The sequence below is a fragment of the Ovis aries genome, chromosome 3, assembly GCF_016772045.2.
Source record: "Ovis aries strain OAR_USU_Benz2616 breed Rambouillet chromosome 3, ARS-UI_Ramb_v3.0, whole genome shotgun sequence".
In the NCBI taxonomy this organism is placed as follows: domain Eukaryota; kingdom Metazoa; phylum Chordata; class Mammalia; order Artiodactyla; family Bovidae; genus Ovis; species Ovis aries.
Genome location: NC_056056.1, coordinates 141,310,767 through 141,336,535, shown reverse-complemented (window position 1 = coordinate 141,336,535; position 25,769 = coordinate 141,310,767). Strand labels below are relative to the sequence as shown.

At 42.2% G+C, this 25,769-nt stretch overlaps 1 protein-coding gene across 2 annotated transcripts in view; it reads left to right on the top strand.

Moving 5' to 3' along the window:
* The window catches only part of ANO6 (anoctamin 6), a 231,470-nt gene that overhangs the window by 48,966 nt on the left and 156,735 nt on the right, over positions 1-25,769 (top strand). Inside the window, exon 2 of one of the 2 annotated variants that reach the window (XM_015094718.4) lies at positions 7,329-7,388. The exons of the other annotated variant lie outside the window; for it this stretch is intronic. Within the exon in view, the coding sequence (XP_014950204.3) occupies positions 7,329-7,388 (60 nt within the window). The remainder of the gene's footprint in view (positions 1-7,328; positions 7,389-25,769) is intronic. 2 annotated transcript variants of the gene reach the window in all.

Here is a 25,769-nt window from a genome sequence, read left to right as displayed (position 1 = left end):
ACTGTGTGGATCACAATAACTGGAAAATTCTGAAAGAGGTGGGAATACCAGACCACCTGACCTGCCCCTTGAGAAACCTGTATGCAGGTCAGGAATCAGCAGTTAGAACTGGACATGGAACAACAGACTGGTTTCAAATAGGAAAAGGAGTACGTCAAGGCTGTATATTGTCACCCTGCTTATTTAACTTCTATGCAGAGTACATCATGAGAAACGCTGGGCTGGATGAAGCACAAGCTGGAATGAAGATTGCCGGGAGAAATATCAATAACCTCAGATATGCAGATAACACCACCGTTATGGCAGAAAGTGAAAATGAACTAAAGAGCCTCTTGATGAAAGTGAAATAGCCTCTTGAGAAAAGTGAAAGAGGAGAATGAAAAAGTTGGCTTAGAGCTCAACATTCAGAAAACAAAGATCATAGCATCCGATCCCATCATTTCATGGCAAATAGATGGGGAAACAGTGGAAACAGTGGCTGACTTTATTTTGGGAGGCTTGAAAATCACTGCAGATGGTGACTGCAGCCATGAAATTAAAAGACGCTTACTCCGTAGAAGGAAAGGTATGACCAACCTAGACAGCTTATTAAAAAGCAGAGACACTAGTTTGTCAACAAAGGTCCATCTAGTCAAGGCTATCATTTTTCCAGTAGTCATGTATGGATGTGAGAGTTGAACTATAAAGAAAGCTGAGCGCAGAAGAATTGATGCTTTTGAACTGTGGTGTTGGAGAAGACTCTTGAGAGTCCCTTGGACTGCAAGGAAATCCAACTAGTCCATCCTAAAGTAAATCAGTCCTGGGTGTTCATTGGAAGGACCGATGTTGAAGCTGAAACTCCAGTATTTTGGCCACCTGATGTGAAGAGCTGACTCATTCGAAAAGACCCTGTTGTTGGGAAGGATTGAAGGCAGGAGGAGAAAGGGATGATACAGGATGAGATGGTTGGATGGCATCACTGACTCAATGGACATGAGTTTGGGTGGACTCCAGGAGTTGATGATGGACAGAGAGGCCTGGCGTGCTGCCATTCATGGGGTCACGAAGAGTTGGACACAACTGAGCAACTGAACTGAACTGTTAATTTAGTGTTTTAAAACTGATTAGCCTTTAACCTGTATAGTTACTTTTATACAAAATCAACTTAAAAATTGATTTTGGAGTATCTTGACTTTTAAAGATCATTTCAGACATCTGATTTTCCTGTGTTAGGTCTCCTGTATTTGATATATTAAGTTCTGGAGATAAGGAAGGAATGCACTTCCAAAACAGCCATATCCATCCTCTGTTTAAGGGACTTGAGAGTCCAAGGAGACACGCCTTGCTTCTGCACCTCACACTTTTCTCTCACTCATTTCTTTGTCTAGCTTCCAGCATGGAATACTCATGATGATAATAGCAGTTACATTTTCTTAAGTGCTTATTGTCAGGCCATATGTTCTGCCCACTTTAGTGTTCACAGGCATAGGTATGGAGATAGGGTAGTGTGATGCCCATTTTATAGATTAGGAAGCAGACTTTGTCCAGTAGGTCACCTGATTATCTCCTTTGAGTGACCCATTGATTGATTGATTCTTGTCATTTCCCTACTGTCAGGTGCCGAGTTAGGCATTACTGACAAAATAGAGGCACAGCCCTAAACCCCCTCCCTTTGTTCCATAGGCACGGACCCGGAATGAAGGAGTTAGGTTTTGTGATTCTGACTTGTTTTTTCCTTTCCTCGGCTGAGCTGACTGAAGAGACTGTTAAGGTGCTTATTGTTTTTGAGAGGAGCAGGAGAAGGCATAAAGCCTTCTGCAGCTGTGCTCAAAGAATAATTCATAAAGTTAATCACTGACATTTGTTCAAGGACTTCTACAAAAAAGTGTTCCAGGGTGAGCACAGAGGCTGCAGCTTGAGACTGTGGGAGGGATTCCTATCTGAAGCCTATTTGTGAGAAAAGTGTTTATGGCAAAGGAGTTTGCTGAATTTAGGGCTTAGGAATAATTAAAATAGTTAGAAGCTAAAGATTTAAGGATTGCTGTAATGTTACAATATTCTACTATAGCTTATAAAAATTAGGGACTTTAGAGATGTTATTAGCTAGAAGCCCTTTCTAAGAAATAGTGAACTTAGGCTACTAGGGGCAAACAGGACTTAGAAAGATAAGAAAGAAACTGAGGAATGTGGTATGCAGCCCAGACATTAGCATGAGTTACAGTGTATTCACAAGGACACATGAGAAGAAGTAGATAAGAGAATCGCTGAGGAAGGAACTCCTTTTGAGGGGCAACAGTGATTTTTGGAGAAAAATAAATCTGGGTCAGTGGGAACTAAAGATATCAAACCTCTGACCTAATGATTTTGTAAAGGTATAAAAGAGAATCATAAGCTTGAAATAAACAGGCAGTCCAAGAAAACTGAGAGGCTGCCTCAGTTTCTCTCGCCGACACCGCCCACCCCTTCAGGCTGAATCCCTGGCTGCTGGAGCTGGACTCCGGCACCCTACCACCTCTGGTCCAGTCTGCACGTCAGGGCTGGTCCCATCTGTGTTCTTTAATATTCTCTTTTAGAAACACCTTTAAAACCTCCCCAGACTTTAATCAGTCTACAGGTTGGCCCCAACTTCTTTTCCTTTATATCCCATAACCTCCTTACACAGGACCTGCCCCGCAGACCCCAGGGTGAGCATACTGTGTCTTTTCCCCACTGCCCCAGCACAGGCAAACACCTGTGTGCCAAGCACTTGGTTAGGATCTTAGGTACACAGTTCTTGGTTCAAAATTTTATACTCAGTGCCCAGGCAGACCTGGACACATTACCTCTCCTTAGCCTCCACATGTCTAATCCAAATTGGTTTCCAACTCTTGCCCTTGGTGAAGCTTTCCCTAACCAGTCAAAGCAGCAGTGAGTTTGGCTTCCTCTGAATGGGACCTACACTGCCTGTACCAGATATCTGTCTTCAAGATTTGATCTTCTTCTCATGTGCCTGAATCTCAGCCTACTTCTAGGTTATGGAATCTATAAGTAAAGTCTGTTTCAGTTTATCTTTGATTACTATACTCTACTTTTTAAAGGGAAGATTGATTAATCTATAAAAATATATAAAATTTCATAAATTTTAGCCTTGGACTATCACACTTTTAGTAAAATATATTGCATTGTGACCTGAGACCAGATGTATTAAAGTATAAAAAATCAGATGGGTGAATAAATATATCATATGGCTGTTTCTCTGGACTATTTTTTAAGAAACCCAGATACCAAATCTTTTATTTTTAAAATTGATTAATAGTATTATAGTTACACTTTCTTCTCCATTAGTTACCAGCACAAGAAGAAAGCCTTTTGAATATAAGTGAAGCCTTTAAAAGACACTAATAAAATATCTTGAACTTTGAGTTATGAGAGTTGTTAAAAATATCATAAAAGATAAATGACATGAATGGACTGAGTCCTGACTGAGGTGGGAACCCTGTTCTAGTCCTGGCTCAAGTCACTAACTGGGGTCACCCTGATTTAGTCAGAAGCACAATGAGCCTCAATTTCTTCTCATGTCAGATGAGGCCATCTACATCATTGCAGACATGGTGGGGTTTTGACCACTGAAGACTTGTGGGTACCTCTCTCCATGTTATGTTAGCTTGAATTGCATCCATCTGTTCGTGTATATACAAGTGTTCCTGGGAGATATTGTGGGCTCGATTCCAGACCACCATGATGAAGCAAAGAATGCAGCAAAGCAAGCGTCTCAGTAAAGTGAATACTGTGATAAAGCAAGTCAAAATTTTTATTTCCCACTGCATATAAAAGTTTACACTATTCTGTAGTCTATTAAGTATATAATAGCATTATTTCATATAAACAATGTGTATAACTTCATTTAAAACTATTTTATTGCTAAAAAATACTAACCATTACCTGAAAGTCAGAAAGTCATCTGACTTTCATTATCAGAAAGTTAGCATCTTTTTGCTGATGGAAGGTGGTTGCTTTTGATCAGGGTGGTGGTTTCTGTGGCAGTTTCTTAAAATAACCCAACAATGGAGTTTGTCACATTCCTTGACTCTTCCTTTCACTTGAATACTTGAGAGGCCCTTGTAAGGTTATTAATTAGCCTAGTTTCGATATTCTGGTAAGTATCTCAGGGAATAGGGAGACCCAGGGCAAAGGAGCAGGATGGGGAGCAGTCAATGGAGCAGAACATACACAATATGTATTATTTGTTGTCTTATGTAGGTGCAGTTCATGGCACCCCAAAACAATTACAATAATAATGTCGAAGATCGCTGATCCCAGATTGCTGTAACAAATATAACAACAGTGAAAAAGTCTGAAATGTTGTGAGAATTAGCAAAATGTGACCCAGAGACATGAAGTACCAAATGCTATTTTGGAAAAATGGTACCAATAAACTTGCTTGATACAGGATTCCCCCAGACCTTCAATTTGTTAAAAAAAAAAAAAAAAAAAAGGCAGTATCTGCAAAGTGCAGTAAGTGCACTACAATAAAATAAGGTCTGTTTGTGCTGTGTTAGTGTACTAGGACTTCCCTACAAAATGCCAGACTGGGAGGGCTGAGCACTAGCATTGATTTTCTCACAGTTCTGTAGCCTGTGAAGTCCAAGGTCAGGGTGTCAGCAGATTTGGTTTCTTCTGGAGCCTCTCTCCTTGGCCTGCAGACCTCACCTTGTCACTGTGTCCTCACATGGTCCCTCCTCTCTGTGTGAACACCCCCAAGGTCTTTCCATATCCATATTTCCTCTTTTTTTAAGGACACCGATCAGATTGGACTAGGGCCCACTCTAACAATGTCGTTTTAACTTTATCATCTCTTTAGAGGCCTGTCTCCAAATAGAGTCACATTCTGAGGTATCAGGAATTAGAGCTTCTACAGATGAATTTTGAGGAGACACAGTTCAGCCCATGATATCTATTTAAAATAGCATTCATAAAAACCAAAAATAGCCTTCCTTGTTAATGCCTGTTATTTAAAAGCAGTGAGGTGGTAGGCACATGAAAAGATAACTCAGACTGTATTGAGGTTGTAAAAGGAAGAATGACACCCTCCTTGCCCCCTCCTCCTACTATAAGGCAGCTTCTTTAAAAACATTTACACCAATATGTGTTTACTATACGGAGTCCAGGAGCATTTTTTTCTCGGGCCCTAATGTATCATCCAGAGTACATATTATGTCTGCACATGCTCTGAACTCACCTTCTTTTAAATGGCTATCCAATATTTCGTTGTGTGTGTACCAGATTTTAATTTAACTGGTCAGTTATTAATAGGCACTCAGGTTGTTTCCAACCTCCCCAGCCACCATGCCCCCCCCCCCCCCACCGCCGCCTTTATAAACAATGGAGTTCTTTTAAATACCCATCTTGGAAAGTATAGTAACAGGTCACCTAATAAAAATAACTGGCACCTGATTTTGGTGACAACAGCCAGTGTTTATCACCTTCCTGTTTCTTGGTTCTTATGGGGATTGTTGTTGTGAAAGGTGCGTGTCTTTCTCCCCCTCCAGTCCCTGACCCTATGCTAGTACCTCTTCCTGCATAATGTGAGGGGAGGACCTTCCCTGGGCAGCCTTAGGCCATCTTTGTCTAGTGGTCCTTCCTCCTCAGGGGAAAAGGCTCTCCCAACTCAACAGCCATAGGCTATTTCTAGTTAAGCAAAACCATTTTTCTTGCAAGAATTGCTGTTTCCGTGTCCACAATGACACATGAATCCTTTCTGGCTGCTCCTACCCTTTGGAGAGGGGCCAGCTTTCTAATGGAATGTGAACAGTCTTACTGCTAATCAAGATTTAGAGCTGAGACCAGGATGCCCAGCCGCTCATTGGATTTGCAGACCCTCCAAGCTAACAGCAGCAGCTCCAAGATTAAGTGCAGAGCAGGGGCCCCAGCCCTGTTCTCTAGGCCCTCTCTCTGTCCCCAGACCCAGCCTCTTAGCCACAGGTATCATCTGGTGTTATTTTATAAGCTGTGCCACCATGCAGATGTTCTTTTCTGAAGGATTACTTTCATTTCTAACTCATTTCAGGAAATGAGGCAGTCTATCAGAGGTGTTCTTCATTTCCAGACCTCCAGAGAGTTCATTTTCTCCTGGGATTTCTAACCACATGTGGGCAGTGCTTTATTTACCCAGATGTGGGAAATAACAGTAATGAACAGCCTTCATCTGAAGCAGCTCTTACATCCCTGAAGAATTTCATGTGAGGTCCCAGAGGTAGCTTATGCTCTTATTAATGTAAATATTTCTGAGACTTTGGTTTCATGACGCTTGTAGACATGCTGTGTGTATGAGCTTGGTGCAGGCAAAATATAATTTAGCAACAGATTTAAAAGGTAGTCTGGAGTGTTTCTAATTACTGTTTGTTTAGTTCAGCATTGCCTAATAAGTGGATTTAAGTAACCTTGGGGGTAGGGAATGTAATGTTCATATTACAGTCAACCATGCAAATCAGATTCAGAGTATTGCAGAGAACACACCATGGAGTCATTTTATAGACGCAGTTCATGGAATTTTGAATTTAGAACTGAGAGCATTTTGGGATGGACGTTTTCTACCTGTCATGCATCAACATGAATTATACACATATCCAAAAATCAACCTTACTGTGTGGTACAACTCTGTATAAAATCTATGGCTAGCTTTTGCCACTCAGTTCTTTCTTTAATTTGACACAAAAATTCTCATTCTTATGGGAGAAATGGGCTTTTCTGTCCTTCCCTTTCCCATCTTTCATTGGCCATATTGGAAACTGAAGTTGTGAGAGGGCCTAGAACAGTGGTTCTCAGCCTGAGCTGCATCAGGGAATCAGCCTGGGAATCTTCAAAAATACTGATGTCAGGGTCCCACCCCAGAGAGTCTTGCTTAATTTCTGGGAATGCAGGCTACACTGGGAGGATGTGATGGTGCACTAAGAGTTGAGAACCACAGGCTTGAGGGCTCATCTCACCCAGGGGTTCTCAGCCCAGACTGCAGGTAAGGATCACCTGGAAAGCTGTTGCAAAAAACAAAAACAAAAACAAAAAAACTACTGCCCCACCAGTTAAAACCACATTTTGTGGGGGATCCAGGATCCAGGAATTTTAGAAAGCTCCCAGACGATTTCTGATGCACTGCAAGGGTTAAAGTCAACTGACACAGTCTAACCGTTCCATATCCTAGATGAGGAAAAGGAGAGCTGGAAAGGTCAGATGGCTTGCTCAAGGTCGGATCCTGGTTGTTGTGCAAGCAGGTCTGGAATTCATGTCTGACACCTTTGACTGGTTTGTCTACTGCCTAGCCTGGCCCAGGTATATTTGTTTGTTGTATTTATTGATGCCTCCTCATTCTTTAGGTAATGTTCCTGCCTCCAAGAGGCCTTTAATGGCTCCTCCCACTCTCCCATCCAGCCTGGGTAAGATGTCCATCCTTTATATTTAACAGCACTCTCCTTACCATTCCCCTCAGACTGTCAGCTCTAGAAGGACAAGATCCATGTCTTTCTTGTCCTTTTGGTAATTTGCTGGCATAGGATGAAGAAGTGCATGCTCAGTAGTGTCTTTACACGCTAGCAAGTTGACGAAAGGACAAGAAAGACAGCGGCCTTGTCCTTCTAGAGCTGACAGTCTGAGGGCGATATTTGGTGAATTGAAATTCCCTAACTCTTTATTTGCCAGTTAGCCCTCATGAGTTGTTAGAGCAAATGTTATTGTCTCCTCTCCAACCGCCCACTGTGCTGTGGGTCAGGATCTCAAACACAAAGACTGCCCACCTTTGCCTTGCAAGGAGAGAGTTGGGAGGGGGAGACTTTATCAAGGAGATTTTGATGACAAAGTAATGAAAGCAAGATTTCTATGACTTTACCTGTTGCTCAGGGTAAAGCGTGTGTATAACACCTAGGGACTTCCAAATAACATAAGTGTGTGTGGTGTTGGTGGTGTAGTTGCTAAGTCATGTCTGACTCTTGCGACCCCCATGGACTAGGAACCTACCAGGCTCCTCTGTCCATGGGATTCTCCAGGCAAAAATACTGGAGTGGGTTGCCATTTCCTTCTCCAGGGGATCTTCTCAACCCAGGAATCGAACCCGGGTCTCCTGCACTGCAGGCAGATTCTTTACTGACTGAGCTACAAGGGAAGCCCTATACACAAGTGTGTGTAGCATCAGTGAAAGGAAGCACCTAGTGTTACCGTAAGATAAATTGAAAATAATACTCTTTAATAAAAATTTTTTTTTTTAATTTCCCTTATCATGTTGTGTATGTAACTGATTAACCACATCCACTAGCATAGCTGAATTAAATCCTTTGGCTTCTCTGGGTTAGTATTTTAAAGTCTGTTCAACTGATTAAAAGACTACTGGGGAGATCAAGATGGCAGCATAGAAGGATACAAAACTCACTCCTCACATAAGCGTAGAAAAAATTATATCTACAAATAGAATAATTCTCACAAAAAAAACCAACCAGACACTTGGGGAAGATCTCTTAAATGGACAGAGCTGCTCAAGAAAGATCCCCGTGGAACTGAGTAGGACTGAAAATAACGAGACCAGCTCCCCTGGCAGGGATCTATAAAGGAGAGAGTGTCTGCACAGGCAGGTTGCTTTGTGAAACTCCTGTGTCTGCTGGGACGCCTGCCAGGACGGATAGGGAGCTGGAGGGGCCTGGACTCTGCTCTTGAGGAACATGCACGTGCTGGCTTGCTAGCAGTCAGGACAGAGTGAGTCCAGCACTGACCCTGAGGACTGCCACCTCGGTGCATTTCCAAGCCTGAAATGCATGATAGGTGGGGCAGCTAGTATGTGCTGCTGCTGCTGCTGCTGCTGCTAAGTCACTTCAGTCGTGTCTGACTCTGTGCGACCCCATAGACGGCAGCCCATCAGGCTCCCCAGTCCCTGGGATTCTCCAGGCAAGAACACTGGAATGGGTTGCCATTTCCTTCTCCAATGAATGAAAGTGAAAAGTGAAAGTCCTAAAACTCCAGCGAAGGCACCCTGGGAGAAGACTTGGTCTAGCTTCATGGTGACAGCCTGGAGGACTTGAAGTGTGGTCCATTGTTCGTGTGAGTAGGGCAGGATATGGGTCCTCCAGGGGAGCTCCATTGTTATTGATAGCTACCTCATAGCAGGGCTCGGCTCTGGTGATTTATGCTCTTGTAAGCATGTACAGGGTGGGGTTAGGGCTGACATCTGAGCATATTAGCTGTCCGAGAGTGGGGGCAGGTTGGAACAGCAGTCGACTTTGTTCAAGTGCATGTGACATGGCTGATGGCATCACAGAATCCCATGTCCTTGGTGGACAGTCCCAGGCAGGAGTGTGTAGCAGTTTCCTCCTCAGTAGGGGTGTTTCACCCACCTCACACCAAAGCTTGGAGCTAGATCTGGGGTGGACAGGTCTAGGAAGAGACCTGACACAGAGGCGCAACGTAGGTCCCAGGCCGCAGTTCAGTCACCTTAGTTTTTGGAGCCACAGTGCTCCGGACCCTCCACCAGCTTAGCACTAGGTCTGAGATGAATATACCAGAGAACGGAATGTGACTTTGGGCTAATTTGGGCAAAATCTTGGATACCTGGGTGGGAAGCACATAGGTTCACTGTGACCACATTAGTCTCACTTGCTTCAGAGTGAGACTTATATATTGTCCTTATATATTTAAGGACAATGGAGCTTTATTGAACCTGACCCTCAGGATTTCTGCTCCAATAGCTGTGGAGCAGACCTCACAACTGAGAGGGCTGTGACAGCTGTGGCGCAAAGAGGAGGCACTGCCCAACACCCAGTGCAGGAACTGGACACCAGAATGTCAGTCACACCCCCTATCAAGGGGATGATGCCCAGCACACTCTGAGGAAAGATGTGGCAGGCATTTCTACAGAAATAGCCCCAGCACCAAAAATATTGGACACCCTGCGCAGGAATGGATGTACTCAGTCCCTCAGTCATGTCTGATTCTTTGCAACCCCATGGATTATAGCCTGCCAGGCTCCTCTGTCCATGGGATTTTCCTGGCAAGAATACTGGAGCTGGTTGCCATTTTCTCCTCCAGGGGATCTTCCTGATCCAGGGATCAAACCCAATTCTCCAGCATCTCCTGCATAGAAAAGAGGCAAGAATCTATAGGAAAGGGAAAAATCATAATAGGAAAGGCAAATATATAAAATGATTGAAGATCATTTAACTAAGCCAGGACATAGATTAAAACGAAAAATCAGAATTTTTTTTGTGTGTATGTGAAAGTAGTTATAACTACAATTAATAGAAAAGATAAACAAGATGTCAAATAGGACCTCAAAATCACAAAATGTGGAGGGAGGGGGGTAAAAAAAATATCTTTTAGAATGTGTTTGAACTTGTATGACTAATAGTCTAAAGCCAGTCATTATAGTTACAGATCACCGCACTTAAAAACCAGGGTAACCATGAATCAAAATTATATAGTAGATTCACAAAAATAAATAACAAAGGAACTCAAGAATAATTCAGGAGGAAACCATCAAATCACAAAAGGACAAACAAAAAGAGGAAATGAACAAGAAGAATTACAAAGTTAACTAGAAAATAAGGTTTAAAATGGCAATTAATATATATTTATCAAGAATTACTTCAAATGTCTTTGGACGAAATGCTCTGAACAAAAGACATAGAGTTACATATTGGATTAAAAAAAACAACAAGAACCTACAATATACTGCCTATGAGGGACTCATTTTAGGCTGAAAGACACACATAGATTGAAAGTGGGGGGATGGAAAGAGATATTTCATGCAAATAGAATCTGCAGGAAAATAGGGTTAGCAATACTTATATCAGACAAAGTAGGCTTCAAAGCAAAGTCCATAAAGAAAGACAAAAATGGGATGGGGGGGGGGGGACACATTTATACCTGTGACTGATTCATGTCAATGTATGGCAAAAACCAGCACAATATTGTAAAGTAATTAGCCTCTAATTAAAATAAATAATTTAAAAAGAAAGACCAAAAAAAGATACTACATAATGATAAGGATTAAGACAAGAAGAGAATTTTACACTCATTAACATATGTACACCCAGTTTAGAAACACCTGGGCTTCCCTGGTAGCTCAGGTGGTACAGAATCTGCCTCCATTGCAGGAGACCCCGGTTCAATTCCTGGGTTGGGACGTTCCCCTGGAGAAGGCATAGATTACCCACTCCAGTATTCTTGGGCTTCCCTGGTGGCTCAGATGGTAAAGAATCTGCCTGTAGTGCAGGAGATGTAGATTTGATCCCTGGGTTGGGAAGATCCCCTGGAAGAGTGATGGCAATCCACTCCAGGATTCTTGCCTGGAGAATCCCCATGGACAGAGGAGCCTCATGGGCTATAGTCCATGGGGTCACAAAGAGTCAGATACAACTGAGTGACTTAAGCAGAGCACATAGAAGCACCTAAATATGTAAAACAAATACTAACAGACATAGAGGGAGAAATTGACAGAAATACAGTTAGAGTTGGAGACTTTAATACCACTCTGACACCCCTGGACAGATCAACCAGACAAAATTAATAAGTCAATGGAGATATCAAATGACACAATTTAACTTAATATGCAGGACACTATATCCAAAAAATACTGAATACACATTCTTTTCAAGTGTGCCTGAAACATTCTGTATGATTGACCACAAATTAGAACACAAAACAAGCCTCAACAAATTTAAGGGAGTAGAAATTATTTCAGACATTTTTGAGCACAACAGAATGGAACTAGAAATCAACCACAGAAAGAAAAACAGGAAAAACAAAAGGCATCGAGACCAAACAACATTTTTCAGTAAAACCAGTGGATCAATGGTGAAGTTAAAGAAAACATCAGAAAATTCTTCAAGTTCAGTGACAATGAAAACACAACCTTACAAAAATCTGTAGGGTGTAGCAGAAGCAGTTCAAGAGTTAGAACTGGACATGGAACAACAGACTGGTTCAAAACTGTGAAAGGAGTACGTCCAGGCTGTATATTGTCACCCTGCTTTTTTAACTTATATGCAGAGCACATCATGCAAAATGCCAGGCTGGATGAAGCCCAAGCTGGAATCAAGATTTCCAGGAGAAATATCAATAACCTAAGATATGCAGATGACACCACCCTTATGGCAGAAAGCAGAGAGGAACTAAAGAGTCTCTTGATGAAAGTGAAAGAGGAGAGTGAAAAAGCTGGCTTGATATTCAGCTTTCAAAAAATGAAGATCATGGCATCCAGTCCCATCACTTCATGGCAAATAGATGAGGAAACAATGGAAACAGCAACACTTTATTTTCTTGGGCTCCAAAATCACTGCACATGGTGACTGCAGCCATGAATTGAAAGACGCTTGCTCCTTGGAAGAAAAGCTATGACCAGCCTAGACAGCATATTAAAAAGCAGAGACATTACTTTACTGACAAGGTCTGTATAGTCAAATTTATGGTTTTTCCAGTAATGTATGGATGTGAGAGTTTGACCGTAAAGAAGTCTGAGTGCCAAAGAATTGATGCTTTTGAGCTATGGTGTTGGAGAAGGCTCTTGAGAGTCCATTGGACTACACAGAGATGAAACCAGTCAATCTGAAAGGAAATCAATCTTGAGTATTCTTTGAAAGGACTGATGCTGAAACTGAAGCTCCAATGCTTTGGCCACCTCGTGTGAAGAACTGACTCACTGGGAAAGACAGCTGATACCACCGAAATACAAAAAATCCAAAGAAAATTCTGTGAACAATTTGGCAACCTATAAGAAGTGAATGAGTTTCTAAAAATATATACCCTGTCAAAACTGAATCAAGAAAAAAGGTATTTTGAACAGACGAATCACTAAAAGTGAAACAGAATCTATAATAATAATAGTAATAATAAAGCTCCGTACAAACAAAAGTCAAGACCAGAATGATTCACTGGGGAATTCTACCAAACATATAAAGAAGTCCTTCTTAAACTATTCCAGAAGATTAAGGAGAAGGGAATACTCCCAAATTCATCTGTGAAGCCACCATCACCCTTATACCAAAGCCATACAAAGATTCCATGAGAAAAGAAAATGATGACAGGTAAATACCTTTGAATATAGATGAGAAAATTCTCGACAAAATATCACCAAACCAAATCCAACAACAACAACAACAATAACAACAAAAAAACGATCATACACCATAATCAAGTTGGATTCATTCCAAGGTAGCAAGGATGGTTCAGCATACACAAACCAATGTGATATACCACATTAACAAAAGAAAAGACAAAAATCATATCATCATCTCAGTAGAGGCCAAAAATTTTTGTAAAATTCAACATCCATTCATGATAAAAATCTCTCACCAAAGTGGGTATAGAGGGAACATTTCTCAACATAATAAAAGCCATTTATTACAAACCCACAATGAACATAATACTTAAGGTGAAAGCTGAAAGCTGAAAGCTTTTTTTTTTTTTTTTAAACCAAATTCATGAATAAGGCAAAGACACCCACTTCTCACCATTTCTATTCAACATAGTATTGGAAGTCCTAGCCACAGCAATCAGACAAGCAAAAGAAATAAAAGTATCCAAATTGAAAACAGAGAGGTAAAAGTATCATTATTTGCAGATAACATGGTATTTTATAGAGAAACCTAAATATGCCACATGGAAACTATTAGAACTGATAAATTAAGCAAGGAAACAGGATCCAAAATTAATATATAGAAACCTGTAGCATTTCTTTGCCCTACAATGAAATATCAGAAAGCAAAAGTAAAGATCTCATTTATAATCACACCAAACACATACATATTCACACAGAGAGAAGAATGTAGGTGTAAACTTAACAAAGCAGTCGAAGGACCTCTATGCTGCAAACTATAAAAGATTGATAAAGGACATTGAAGGTGATTCAAAGAAATGAGGGGAATACCATGCTCTTGGATTGGAAGAGGATATAACATTGTTAAAATGCTCTTAATACCTATAGCACTCTACAGATTTAATGTGACCTCTGTCAAAATTCCCAGGACATTTTTCACAGAACTAGAATGAATAATTCTAAAACTTATATTGAGCCACAAAAAAACCAGAGTTGCCAAAGCAGTACTGAAGAAAAACACAACTGGAGGCATAACCCTTCCACACGTTAGACAGTGCTACAAAGCTATAATAATCAAAACAGAATGGTATTGGCACAGAAATGGACATAAAAATCAGTGGAATTATATTTAATATCTTATAATAAACCATAGTGAAAATAATCTGAACATATATATATGTACCTGAAAAATAAAAAATGAAAATAACAATGAAAAAGTATCACTCTTCTGTCATCTCAGTTGCTTAAGGTCATGTTTATCCTATTACCTTGTTATTTGAAAATTGGTTCCAGATTTTCATTATTTATGTTTACTATTATAGCCATTACAGAAATTTGTCTTAGAATATAGTCAGTATCTCTTTACCTTACAGGTGGCCTGGAGGCTCCATACAGGGTAGCAGAAAGTTGCTGTTTTTCTCATTTGGAGAATTCAAAGTTAAAAGCTTTTGGAGTCAAGTCTACCAACTGGGCTACATTGTTGGGTAGATGTTAAGATGGATGTAAAGAGGTTGCAGTCAGTAGCCAGTAATGACCCATGTGTATGAAATCTTTCTGAAGTCTTACTAAGATTTCATAGGTTCAGAGTTTTCATACTCCACGTAAGCGACAGTATAGCAGAGTATAAGGGAAGCCACTGTTCATTGGGAAATCTTCCTCAAACTAATGTCCTTAAAATTTTCTGGAGAAAGCTAAGTTACTTAGCTGGAGGTAAATATACAACATTTTATATTATAATTTCATTATATTGTGGAATAAAAGTCAACATTTGTGTAACTTTTTAAGGTAAGAAATTTTAAAGAAGCATTTTAAATTTCTTTGAAATTTTAAAGAACCACTTTTTCCAGGCTCTTCTTTGCTGCTACTTGGATGAAAAATTAAACCAATGAAGGTTTTTGCTAAGTAACCAACTTCTGTCTCACCAATTTTGAAGGCTCAGGAGTACTTCCAAGGGGAAAGAGGGAAAGGAAGAGTCTACTAAATATGTAAGACACCATGTTTTCACCCATATTGTGCCATCAAATATGACTGCTCAGCAAATTAGGAATTATTCACATTGATTTTTGCATGTGAAGAGGTCTGTACTCACCTCTCCACTAGGGAGCAAAGCCAGAATCTGAATCCTGTCTGTCTTGATTCCAGAGTCCTAGTACTTTTTCCTTAACACGGCCTTTCATGAGAATGAAGATACCTCCGAAAGAGCCTGGTTATTAACTCTGAGCATTTGCTGTGCTGGTGGAAGAAGGCTGGCCTTAGTTTCCCCTAGAGTTGTTATTAAACACCAGTCAGTTAACATTTACAGACTTATGTGACACAGTTAAAAGCACGTCCTCACAATGTCTTATAAAGTTCTGATTTTAAAATGACATGTTGTTATCGTAGTGACCCTCAAGAGTTCCAGTGTATTCATTGTCATGATTTTAAAGGGAGGAAAGAAATGGTCAGCAGTGGCTATTTATAGCCACAAGACATACAGTGTCAGAATTTTGTGGTCTCGCTCAGAACATCATGCCTTTGATTTGAGGGAGGCAGCAAAGCAAAATGATTGATAGTTTATGCTTTGCCCTGCAGTTCCTGAGCTGGAGAAGCCTGGCTCTACTAAATGCTGTGTGATGGAGGGCAAGAGACCTGACCTCTATGCCTTAGTTTCCTCATCAGTAAGACAAGAACAGTAACAGCTTGATTACTGTGTATCTGCTTACAACTTTGATACAGTTAGTGCTCAGAAAGTGTCCCTATTCCAGGAATGTTATCTCAGAGCATCCTTCATGAGTCACAGAAGCCCCTGCACTTTATTCTGGAGCTTGTGCTTATCTCAGCAGCCCTGAGCTTGGCCGACCACTCCCTCCTTCCTGAAATTCTTTCTTTCCTTGGCTTCCATGATGCTCCTCCATCTTGATTCTGCTCACAACTCCCTCGATTCTTCCGTATCCTCTGCTGGATCTGTCTTTCCCCATTCCTGGTCCTTAAACTTTGCAGCCTCGAGGGCTTTGTTCTCTGTCCTATTCCCCATCTTAACTTACTCCTTAAGTTGACACGTTGATGACTTCACAGAGTTATCTTCAATTCCTATCTCTCCCTTGCTTTGTCTGTTTTACGTCTTTACTTGTTTGTCTAACAGACATCTCAATTTTGACACGTCCAAAACCCAGTTCTTGATTTCTTTTCTAACCCTGCATGCCTGATGTTGCTCATCTCAGTTGCCCAGCCACGAAACTGAAGTCATCTTTGATCCCTGCGTTTCTCTCCCATCTCGTATGTGAGCCATTAGCATCCATTCCGAATGCAAGTGCTCCTAACCTCCCACCCACACTCCTAAATCCAAGTGCAGACTGCCCCCAAATCTTGTGGGAATTCTGCAGCCACTGTCTAAGTGAGCCTCAGCTGGGTACCTTTCGCTCCAAATTCAGACAACAGTCACAGCGATCCTTCTGTGTTAGACTTTTATAAGATCTTCAGTGGATTCCCTCCAAATAGTGTACAGTTCGAACTCTCAGCCATGTTGTACTTAAGGCCCCTGCTCCCACTCTGTCTCTTCCTGCCTGGCCTGTCTCTTTTAAGTGCCCTAGACACACCAGACTCTCTCTGTTCCCTGGCAAGCTGCATGCCCTAGCCCTACCCCAGAACGTTGTCCTCATCCCCTCTCACCTCCCAACCCCCTCCTGTCTAGAATTCCTTTTCTTGCGCTTCATTTAGTTCTCTCTCAAAGCCACCCACTCTGAGCTGGCCCTCTGACTCATTTGAAATATCACTGTTACTCTGTGTCCCCTTCACATGCTTTACTTGTTTTCAAAGCATTTCTCCCCACCCGAAATATGCGAATGGGTATTTGTTTATTACCTCTGTCCTCTGGCATAGTGAAAGCTCCCTAAGGATGATGTTCTGGTGTTTAATACACAGTTTCTGAACAACTGAAGGAATAGGGAATTAATGCTCTGGTGTGTGTGCTCAGTCATGACAGTCGTGTCTGACTCTTTGTGACCCTATGGACTGTAGCCTCCAGGTTCCTCTGTCCATGGGATTCTCCGGGCAAGAATACTGGAGTGGGTTGCCATTTCCTACTGCAGAAAATCTTCTTGACCCAGGGATCAAACTTGCATCTCTGGCATCTCCAGCATTGTCAGGTGGATTCTTTAGTGCTGAGCCCCCTGGGAAGCCCCCTAGTTCTTTGGTACCCCTATATTAAAAATCAAAGAGCCAGATATCTTCTTATACCCTAATATCCCTGTCTCTCCCCCCCCATTTTCTCTGTACCCTTTTAGAATTTCTAAAATGCCTAGATACACTATGGCTCTTTATTACTCATGTTACCTTTACCCTTGATGGTCTGATACCTTTTCTAATCACTCTTGTGTGGTTTCTCAGGGTCATTCAAGTTCCGTGTGTCTCTGCCTCCAGTAAGTACATTCCCATCCTGTCTTACTAGATCTCTGAGTAGCTTTCAGCACAGTTTTCCATTCTATTCTTGAAATTCCCTTCTACCTACTAGCCATTTGTTGGTCCTTTGCTGGCATCTCCTTTTGGGGACCTCTGAATGTGGAGAATTCTTCAAGTTGTGCCTTAGGCCTGCTTCTCACTCTGCATGCTTATTGGTTCCCAGGGCTTTGCTAAGTTGCTTCCGTCGTGTCCGACTCTGTGTGACCTCATAGACGGCAGCCCACCAGGCTCTGCCGTCCCTGGGATTCTCCAGGCAAGAACACTGGAGTGGGTTGCCATTTCCTTCTCCAACGCATGAAAGTGAAAAGTGAAAGTGAAGTCACTGAGTCGTGTCCAACTCTCAGCGACCCCATGAACTGCAGCCTACCAGGCTCCTCCATCTATGGGATTTTCCAGGCAAGAGTACTGGAGTGGGGTGCCATTGCCCTCTCCATCCCAGGGCTTTACATACCATCAATTAGCTGATGACTCCCCATTGTACGTATGTGTCCAGTACTGACCTCTTCTGACCTCCAGGCCCCACATCTGACTGCTTCCTGGACACTTTTGGATGCCTCATGCTCAAGGAGAACTCTCGATTCACTTCCAGAGCATATCTCCCTGAACCTGCCTTTCCACATCCCATCTTGATAGCATCATCCTCTCCATTTGCAAAAAGTCAGAAACTTGGGTATCATCCTGGGTTTCTACTTCACTGTCCTCCTTTGCTCCGATACCTTTGTTGTTGTTCAGCTGGTAAGTCATGTCCGACTCTTTGCAACTGCATTGGCTGTAGCACACCAGGCTTCCCTGTCCTTCACTATCTCCTGGAGTTTGAGTCAGTGATGCTATCTAACCATCTCGTCCTCTGCCATCTCTTCTCCTCTTGCTCACGGTCTTTCCCAGCATCAGGGTCTTTTCCAGTGAGATGGCTCTTGGCATCAGGTGGCCAAAGTACTGGAGCTTCAGCTTCAGCATCAGTCCTTCCAATGAATTTTCAGGGTTGATTACCTTTAGGAATGATTGGTTTAATCTCCTTGCTGTCCAAGGAACTCTCAGGAGTCTTCTTCAGCTCCACAGTATGAAAGCATCAATTTTTCAGTGCTCAGCCTTCTTTGTGGTCCAACTCACACATCTGTGCATGACTACTGGAAAAACCATCGCTTTGACTATATGTACCTTTGTCAGCCAAGTGATGTCTGTGCTTTTTAATATGCTCTCTGGGTTTATCATAGCTTTTCTTCCAAGGAACAGGCGCTTTTTATTTTGTGACTGTAGTCACTGTCTGCAGTGATTTTGGAGCCCAAGAAAATAAATCTGTCACTGCTTCCACTTTTTCCCATCTATTTGCCATGAAGTGATAGGACCAAAGGGCTTCCCCTGGTGGCTCAGTGGTAAAGAACCTATCTGCCAATGCAGGAGACATAAGAGATGTGAGTTCGATCCCTGAGTCGGGAAGATACCCTGGAGGAGGTCATGGCAACCGACTCCAGTATTCTTGCTTGGAGAATCCCATGGACAGAGGACAGAATCCCATCCACAGTCCAATCCCATGGACTGGTGGGCTACAGTCCGTGGGGTCCCAAAGAGTCAGACACAACTAAAGTGACTTAGCAAGCAACATGAATGATGGGACTGGATGCCATGATCTTAATTTTTTGACTGTTGAGGTTCAGGCCAGCTTTTTCACTTTCTTTTTTTTAACCTACGTCAGAGGCTCTTTGGTTTCTCTTCACTTTCGCCATTAGCAGCATTTTGTGTTATGTACTCTGCATAGAAGTTAAATAAGCAGGCTGACTGTACACAGCCTCGATGTACTCTTTTCCCAGTTTGGAATCAGTCCATTGTTCCATGTCCAGTTCTAACTGTTGCTTCTTGATCTGCATCCAAGTTTCTCAGGAGGCAGGTCAGGTGGTCTGGTATTCCCATCTTTAAGAATTTTCCAGTTTGTTTTGATCTATACAGCCAAAGACTTTAACATAGTCAGTGAAGCAGAAGTAGATGTTTTTCTGGAATTCCCTTGCTGTTTCTATGATCTGGGATTTGATCATAGATGGATGTTGGCATTTGATCTCTAGTTCCTCTGCCTTTTCTAAATCCAGCTTGTACTTCTGAAAATTCTCAGTTCATATACTGTTGAAGCCTAGCTTAAAGGATTGTGAGCATTATCTTGCTAGCATGTGAAATGAGTTCAGTTGTATGATCGTTTGAGCAAAGACTTGTCCTCCTGTTTCACTGTCACAATATGGTGAGGAAACGGAGGCTCAGAGAAATTACACATGTGCCCGAGGTCACACAGGTTTGTGTCTGCTCTGCCACAGTGTGACGCTTCACTGGCATTACTTCATGAGTCTTTGCACCAACACTGGATTTGCCTAATGAAAAGCTTCTTGCCCTCCACAAGCTGCTGCTTGAAAGGGAGCCACACGGGCAATGAGGTGAGGCCTCAGGCTGCCCTATGGGAGCTGTTTGGGGCACAAGCCCTTCTCAGGACCAGTGCTTACCGCTGATCTGTGCAGCAAGTGGCATCTTCAGGAAGCGGCTGGTGCCAGCGACAGCCTGACTCACGGCTGACAGTGTCTAGCACCTGGTCTGTTGTGTCTCCTCTTGCCACGGCGTGTGCATGCATGCTTGGTGGCTTCAGTCATGTTCAACTCTGCGACTTCATGGACTGTAGCCTACCAAGCGCCTCTGTCCATGGGTTTCTCCAGGCAGGAATACTGGAGTGGGTTGCTATTCCCTTCTCCAGGAGACCGTTCCCAGCTCAGAGATCGGCAGGGCACTCAGAAACACTGGGATGCCATTCTATGCTCACCTGTCAGTGTGTATGTCCCTCCCCCCACCTCCTCTTTAGCCTCACTTTATTCCTCAGCCTCTGACTCCTTCAGCCTCCAGTTACACTGACTGCTTTTAGTCATATCCTTCAACACAACAAGGCTTCCGATTCAGAACCCTGGGCTTGCTTCCCCACCCGCCCTCCCCTCCCCCTTCCACCCCAGTCCTGAATGCTCTTTCTTTCTGAGTGTTCTTTCTTTAGTCCTGCATGACCAACTCTGTCTCATCCCTCAGGTCTCAAATATCACTCCTCAGGGAACCTCTGACCGCACTACTCAAAAATTCTTATTTTCTCTATTATTCTCCACCATGATCACTGTATTTCCTTATCCCTAAGCAGCTTGGAAGAAAAGTTATGACCAACCTAGATAGCATATTCAAAAGCAGAGACATTACTTTGCCGACTAAGGTCCGTCTAGTCAAGGCTATGGTTTTCCTGTGGTCATGTATGGATGTGAGAGTTGGACTGTGAAGAAAGCTGAGCACTGAAGAATTGATGCGCTTGAACTGTGGTGTTGGAGAAGACTCTTGAGAGTCCCCTGGACTGCAAGGAGATCCACCCAGTCCATTCTGAAGGAGATCAGCCCTGGGTGTTCTTTGGAAGGAACTATGCTAAAGCTGAAACTCCAGTACTTTGGCCGCCTTATGCGAAGAGTTGACTCATTGGAAAAGACTCTGATGCTGGGAGGGATTGGGGGCAGGAGGAGAAGGGGATGACAGAGCATGAGATGGCTGGATGGCATCACGGACTCGATGGACGTGAGTCTGAGTGAACTCCAGGAGATGGTGATGGACAGGGAGGCCTGGCGTGCTGCGATCCATGGGATCGCAAAGAGTTGGACATGACTGAGCGACTGAACTGAAGCAGAATCAATTACTTTTAAAGGATTTATGTTTAGTTGTTATGGAATATAACTTCCCTGAAAAGAGACTTCTGCTTTATTAGCTGTTGCATCTTCTGCCTCTCTCACAACACTGATGCATAGTAGGTGCTGGAACATGGATTCTTGTGTTGATATGTGTCTGTCATGAGATGTTTAACATGAGCTCTCGCCGCCCCCCCCCTTTTTTAAAGGAAAAGAATTAAGCTTTTATTTTTGTCAAAGTTTTGTATAATTAGTTTATAGCATTTTACATAATTAGAAAATTAATACTTCAAGATTTGTTATGAGAAGTAGCAGCATCTCCTCTTTCATTTTCTATTCCCCAGAGGCACGTGTTTTCAACTTTAGCTGATTATTTTAGTAATTACTTCGGTATCTTTAATTAAGATATTTGTGTTGTTACTTATCTATTTTATTTTGAGGAGTTATCGATTGCCGAAAAAGTCAGTATTTAGCTTCCTTCATCTACCCTTGCCCCCTCCTTTCCTCACACACTCTTCCAGCCCCCACCCTCTTAGCTGTGTTATATTGTAATTTTGTATTATAATTTTGGTGAGATCAATAAGCAGTGTTTGTTATAGCTCATGATACTTCCTACAGAAGAGCCCTGTAATGTCGTTTGATTACTTTTCCTCTCAAGACGGCCCAGCAGATACTGACTTTTTCAATCTCTTAACTTTTTATGGACTTATGAATATTCAACCTCAGACTCTACCCCAGTTGTAAATCTTCTCCCCAAATTAGCCAGCATAGAGGATCTACCAGATTCATCTTTGGGGGAAGTTCCTCCCAGAGCCTCTGATCTGTCTCAGTTGCTTTCTCAGTCATAAAACAGCTAGGGCTTCCCCTTTGCCGCCCTTCTGAGGTCTCCTTTTGACTCTACTGTTTTGGAGCTGTCAGTCTCTAGAACTTATGACTTATTCTCTGTTTGTGTATGACTTCATTTTGGTGGAGCACATTCTCCAGTTTTTATGAAAAAGTGGATGTGAAAGGTAACTTTTTGAGACCTGTAGATCTGACAGTGCCCGTGTTCTCCACTGGCATTTAATCGATGGCTTGACTAAGTTTATAATTCTAAGGTAGAAATCACCTGTTCTCAGAATTTTGAAGTTTCTGCCATCCATAGTTACATTTGAGAAATTCCTGTCATTCTGACTTAAAAGCCTTCATATGAAAGCTGTTTCTCTGGGAATTACTATGATGTACCCTGGGTGCGCTTACAGGTGGCTCAGTGTTAAAGCACCCACCTGCCAATGCAAAAGACACCAGTTCAGTCCCTGGGTCAGAAAGATCCCCTGGAGAAGGAAATAGCAACCCACTCCAGTATTCTTGCCTGGGAAATTCCATGGACAGACCAGCCTAGCAGGCTACAGCCCATGGGGTTGCAAAGAGTTGGACACAACGAATCACCCACTCAGGCACATACTTTGGTGTAGGTCTGTCTGCACTTTATATGCTGGAAACTCAGTTTGCCTTTTTACTATGGAAACCCCATTCTCCCACACTCTACTTCTGTCCTTTCTGTAAAGGAAAAACAATGTCCTTTAATTCTGGGAGAAAATGTCCTTTGATTTTGGAAATCACAATTACTTCTTTTCTTTGACTATGAACACTGTTATTTGGATATTAGCTGTCCTGATTTGGCCCCTAAACTCTCTATCTTTCCTGTGTTTCATCTCTGTCATCCTATTCAACTTTCTTGGACATTCCTGAATTCTCTTTCAGGCCATCTATTGAATTTTTAATCTGCCTTCATTTTAATGTCTGTGAGCTCTTTTTCATTCTCTGTTTCTCTCTCTGTAATAACATCCTGTCCTTATTTCATGAATATACTTTTCTCAGATCTCTGAAGATGCTTGAGTCTTGTCTTTAGTTTTATTTCTAGATTTCATCTTTTTGTGACTTTCTCTTTCCTCTAAGTTGCTTTGGTGTTTCTCTGCTATGTGCTTACCTTAATATCTGGGAAGTCTTTCTGTTTCCTCCTGTTTTAGATTAGCTTTGAAAGTGAATGGGGTTTGGCAGTTTGGAGCTTCATTCTATGGGGACCAAGCTATGCTGTTTGTTTTATTTTGGAAATTCTGCTGTTAGTATAGTTATGTCTTTTTTTGAAAAATGAGCCTAATCAGATTCCCGGTGAAAATATGACTAGTCAGAAAGCCAGGCTGAAGGCTGGTGGCCTCTCTGTTGAGCAGTAATTTTTCGTTTAATCTCTTCAGTATGGAATCCCCTTCCCAGCTATGCCTAGACTCCTCTAGTCCAAAGACCCTTTATTGGCTGTTTTCAGGAGATACATTTCTAGTGTTCTCCTAGGTGGCACCTGGGGGGTGAACAATCCCTTGTCTTCAGGGATTGAGGGGGAGTACTGAGGGCCTTAAACTTCTTAAGCAGACTTTCAGCCGTTACCCTGCCCCACCTCTGCCACCATTTCCAGAGGAACCTGGTGCCACCACCCTCAGAGTCTTAGGGATTTATCGTTTAAATGGGGCTGCTTCTAAGTGGTCCCAGTTTGGGACTGACTGAGCTTTCTGTAGTCTATTCAGCCAGTTGCCATTTGTCTGTTTGCTCTCCATCTTTCACAATTGTGTTACTCTTTCTAGTTCTATTCTCTGTCTTTATCTCTTTTATGTTCTTGTATTTGAGGAGGGAACAGAACTAAATGCATATGTTTAGTACTTCTTTAAATAATTGTTAATGAGGCATTTGATCATACTTGTGAAACAGATTTCTACATATACTCTGAATCTCCAGTTTCACCAAATTCACTTCTTTCCTTGCAGTCAAGAGTTGGGGGCTGGTGTGTGGTGAAATGTTCTCTGGGCTGGGATTTAGGAGACTTGGAGTCTATCCCCAGATTTGCCGCAAACCATTTAATTTTGGGTCTGCTGCAATGGCTCAAGTGATAAAATAATCCTCCTGCAGTGCAGGAGACTCAGGAGAGGTGAGTTTGATCCTTGGGTAGGGAAGATCCCCTGGAGGAGGAAATGGCAACCCCCTCCAGTATTCTTACCTGGGAAATCCCATGGACAGAGAAGCTTAGCAGGTCCATGGGCTGGTAGAGACAGACACGACTGAGCACGCATGCATGCATTTAACTGTGAGCATTCTCTGTCATCATTATTTCCTCATCTAGAAGACCAAGGAATTGAAATAGATAATTGTCAGGTCTCTTTGTACCCATAGATTTGTTTTATCTCTAAATAGATACTTATGTGTAACTGAGCACTAGATTTAGTAACAAAATTGCAGCAGCCAGCTGAAAAAAATCCAGAATGTAAGCTTCTCTTTGTATTTGTCAGTTTCTGTAACTCTGACATCTTTGAAGTCTCAAGTAAAATTGCAGCCCATATTTCATGAACAAGAAACTATTAAAAGGTTAAAAATTCTGATTTTTTTTTCCCCCTCTGTGCTGTTTTCAGGCGATAGCAGTTCAACTCCAAAGCATACTTGGATTCAAGTTCTCATAAGTAGATAAAGTATTAGTTTTGAGCCAGGAGGACAAGAAAGATAAAAAAGAAAGAAGTCTATTTTTCCCCTTTTATCTTGTGGCAGGGGTGACTGTCTTGATTGTAACCCACCAGGAAATGTGCCCTTCCCATCCAAGCCATGTGTGAGTAGATAATAGCCCATCTATATTTCCTCTCTGCTCCATGTTGCTGTTTCTCAGTTAGATGGAAAGACAGAGTGGACATTTCACGTCAGTATGGTTTTGACTGACGGGTGTGATCGCTAACCCAGTGTGCTCAGCAGTGGTCAGTACAGTGACTAGGGAGAAAATGCGGTGCATGAGGCCAGTGACTTGTGGGTCAAGAGACCAAACTTCCTTAGAACGATGAGAGCCACCCCTGCCCCACTAGCTAAGAGAGGATCTTCATGGAGTGGGGTGTAGGAATTATTTCATCAAAGTCCTCCAGGTTATTATGAAACACTTGTTTCTAGTACTGACTCTGGGGAACTGTTTCTCAGGAGCAAAAGGTCAAAAAGGAAAACAGTCTTGAGCATTGGAAGAGTTCAGGGCAAAGCCAGCAGAAAAGAAACTGAACCATTTACACCTAATGGCTCTCATCAATCACAGATATGAGTTCTACTTCTCACTGCTTTCTTCATGTCCTTATCCACACCCTTTCCCCTCGTGCTGAGTAGAGCATCTCCATAAATCAGAGAGGAAGTGGAAACCTTCAGGAGATGCTCTCAACTGCCTTTCTTTCTTTTCCATATATAAATATGTGTGTGTGTGTGTGTGTGTGTGTGTGTGTGTGTGTGTAATGTGCATGTAAATTTTTATTTACACTCATCTTTGCTTCTCTGATTGAGGTTAACCCCTCTCTCTTCATCACTGCTCCCTTCTATGTGTTTTTCTTTCACTCTTGCCTATCAACGTGTGTGTATATGAATACATAATATATACCGTGTGAATATATATTTCATCTTACAAAACAAAGCACAACAAACAAAAATATACCTTCCTCAACTCTACGGCCATTCTAAGTTCTGCTGTACCTTATTCATTTATTCCGTGTTCAGTCAGACAGTATTTATTAGGGTCAGTTGTATGCAGAGACCTTGACTAGGCACTGAGGGTCTGCATCAGATTAAATAGACATGACCCC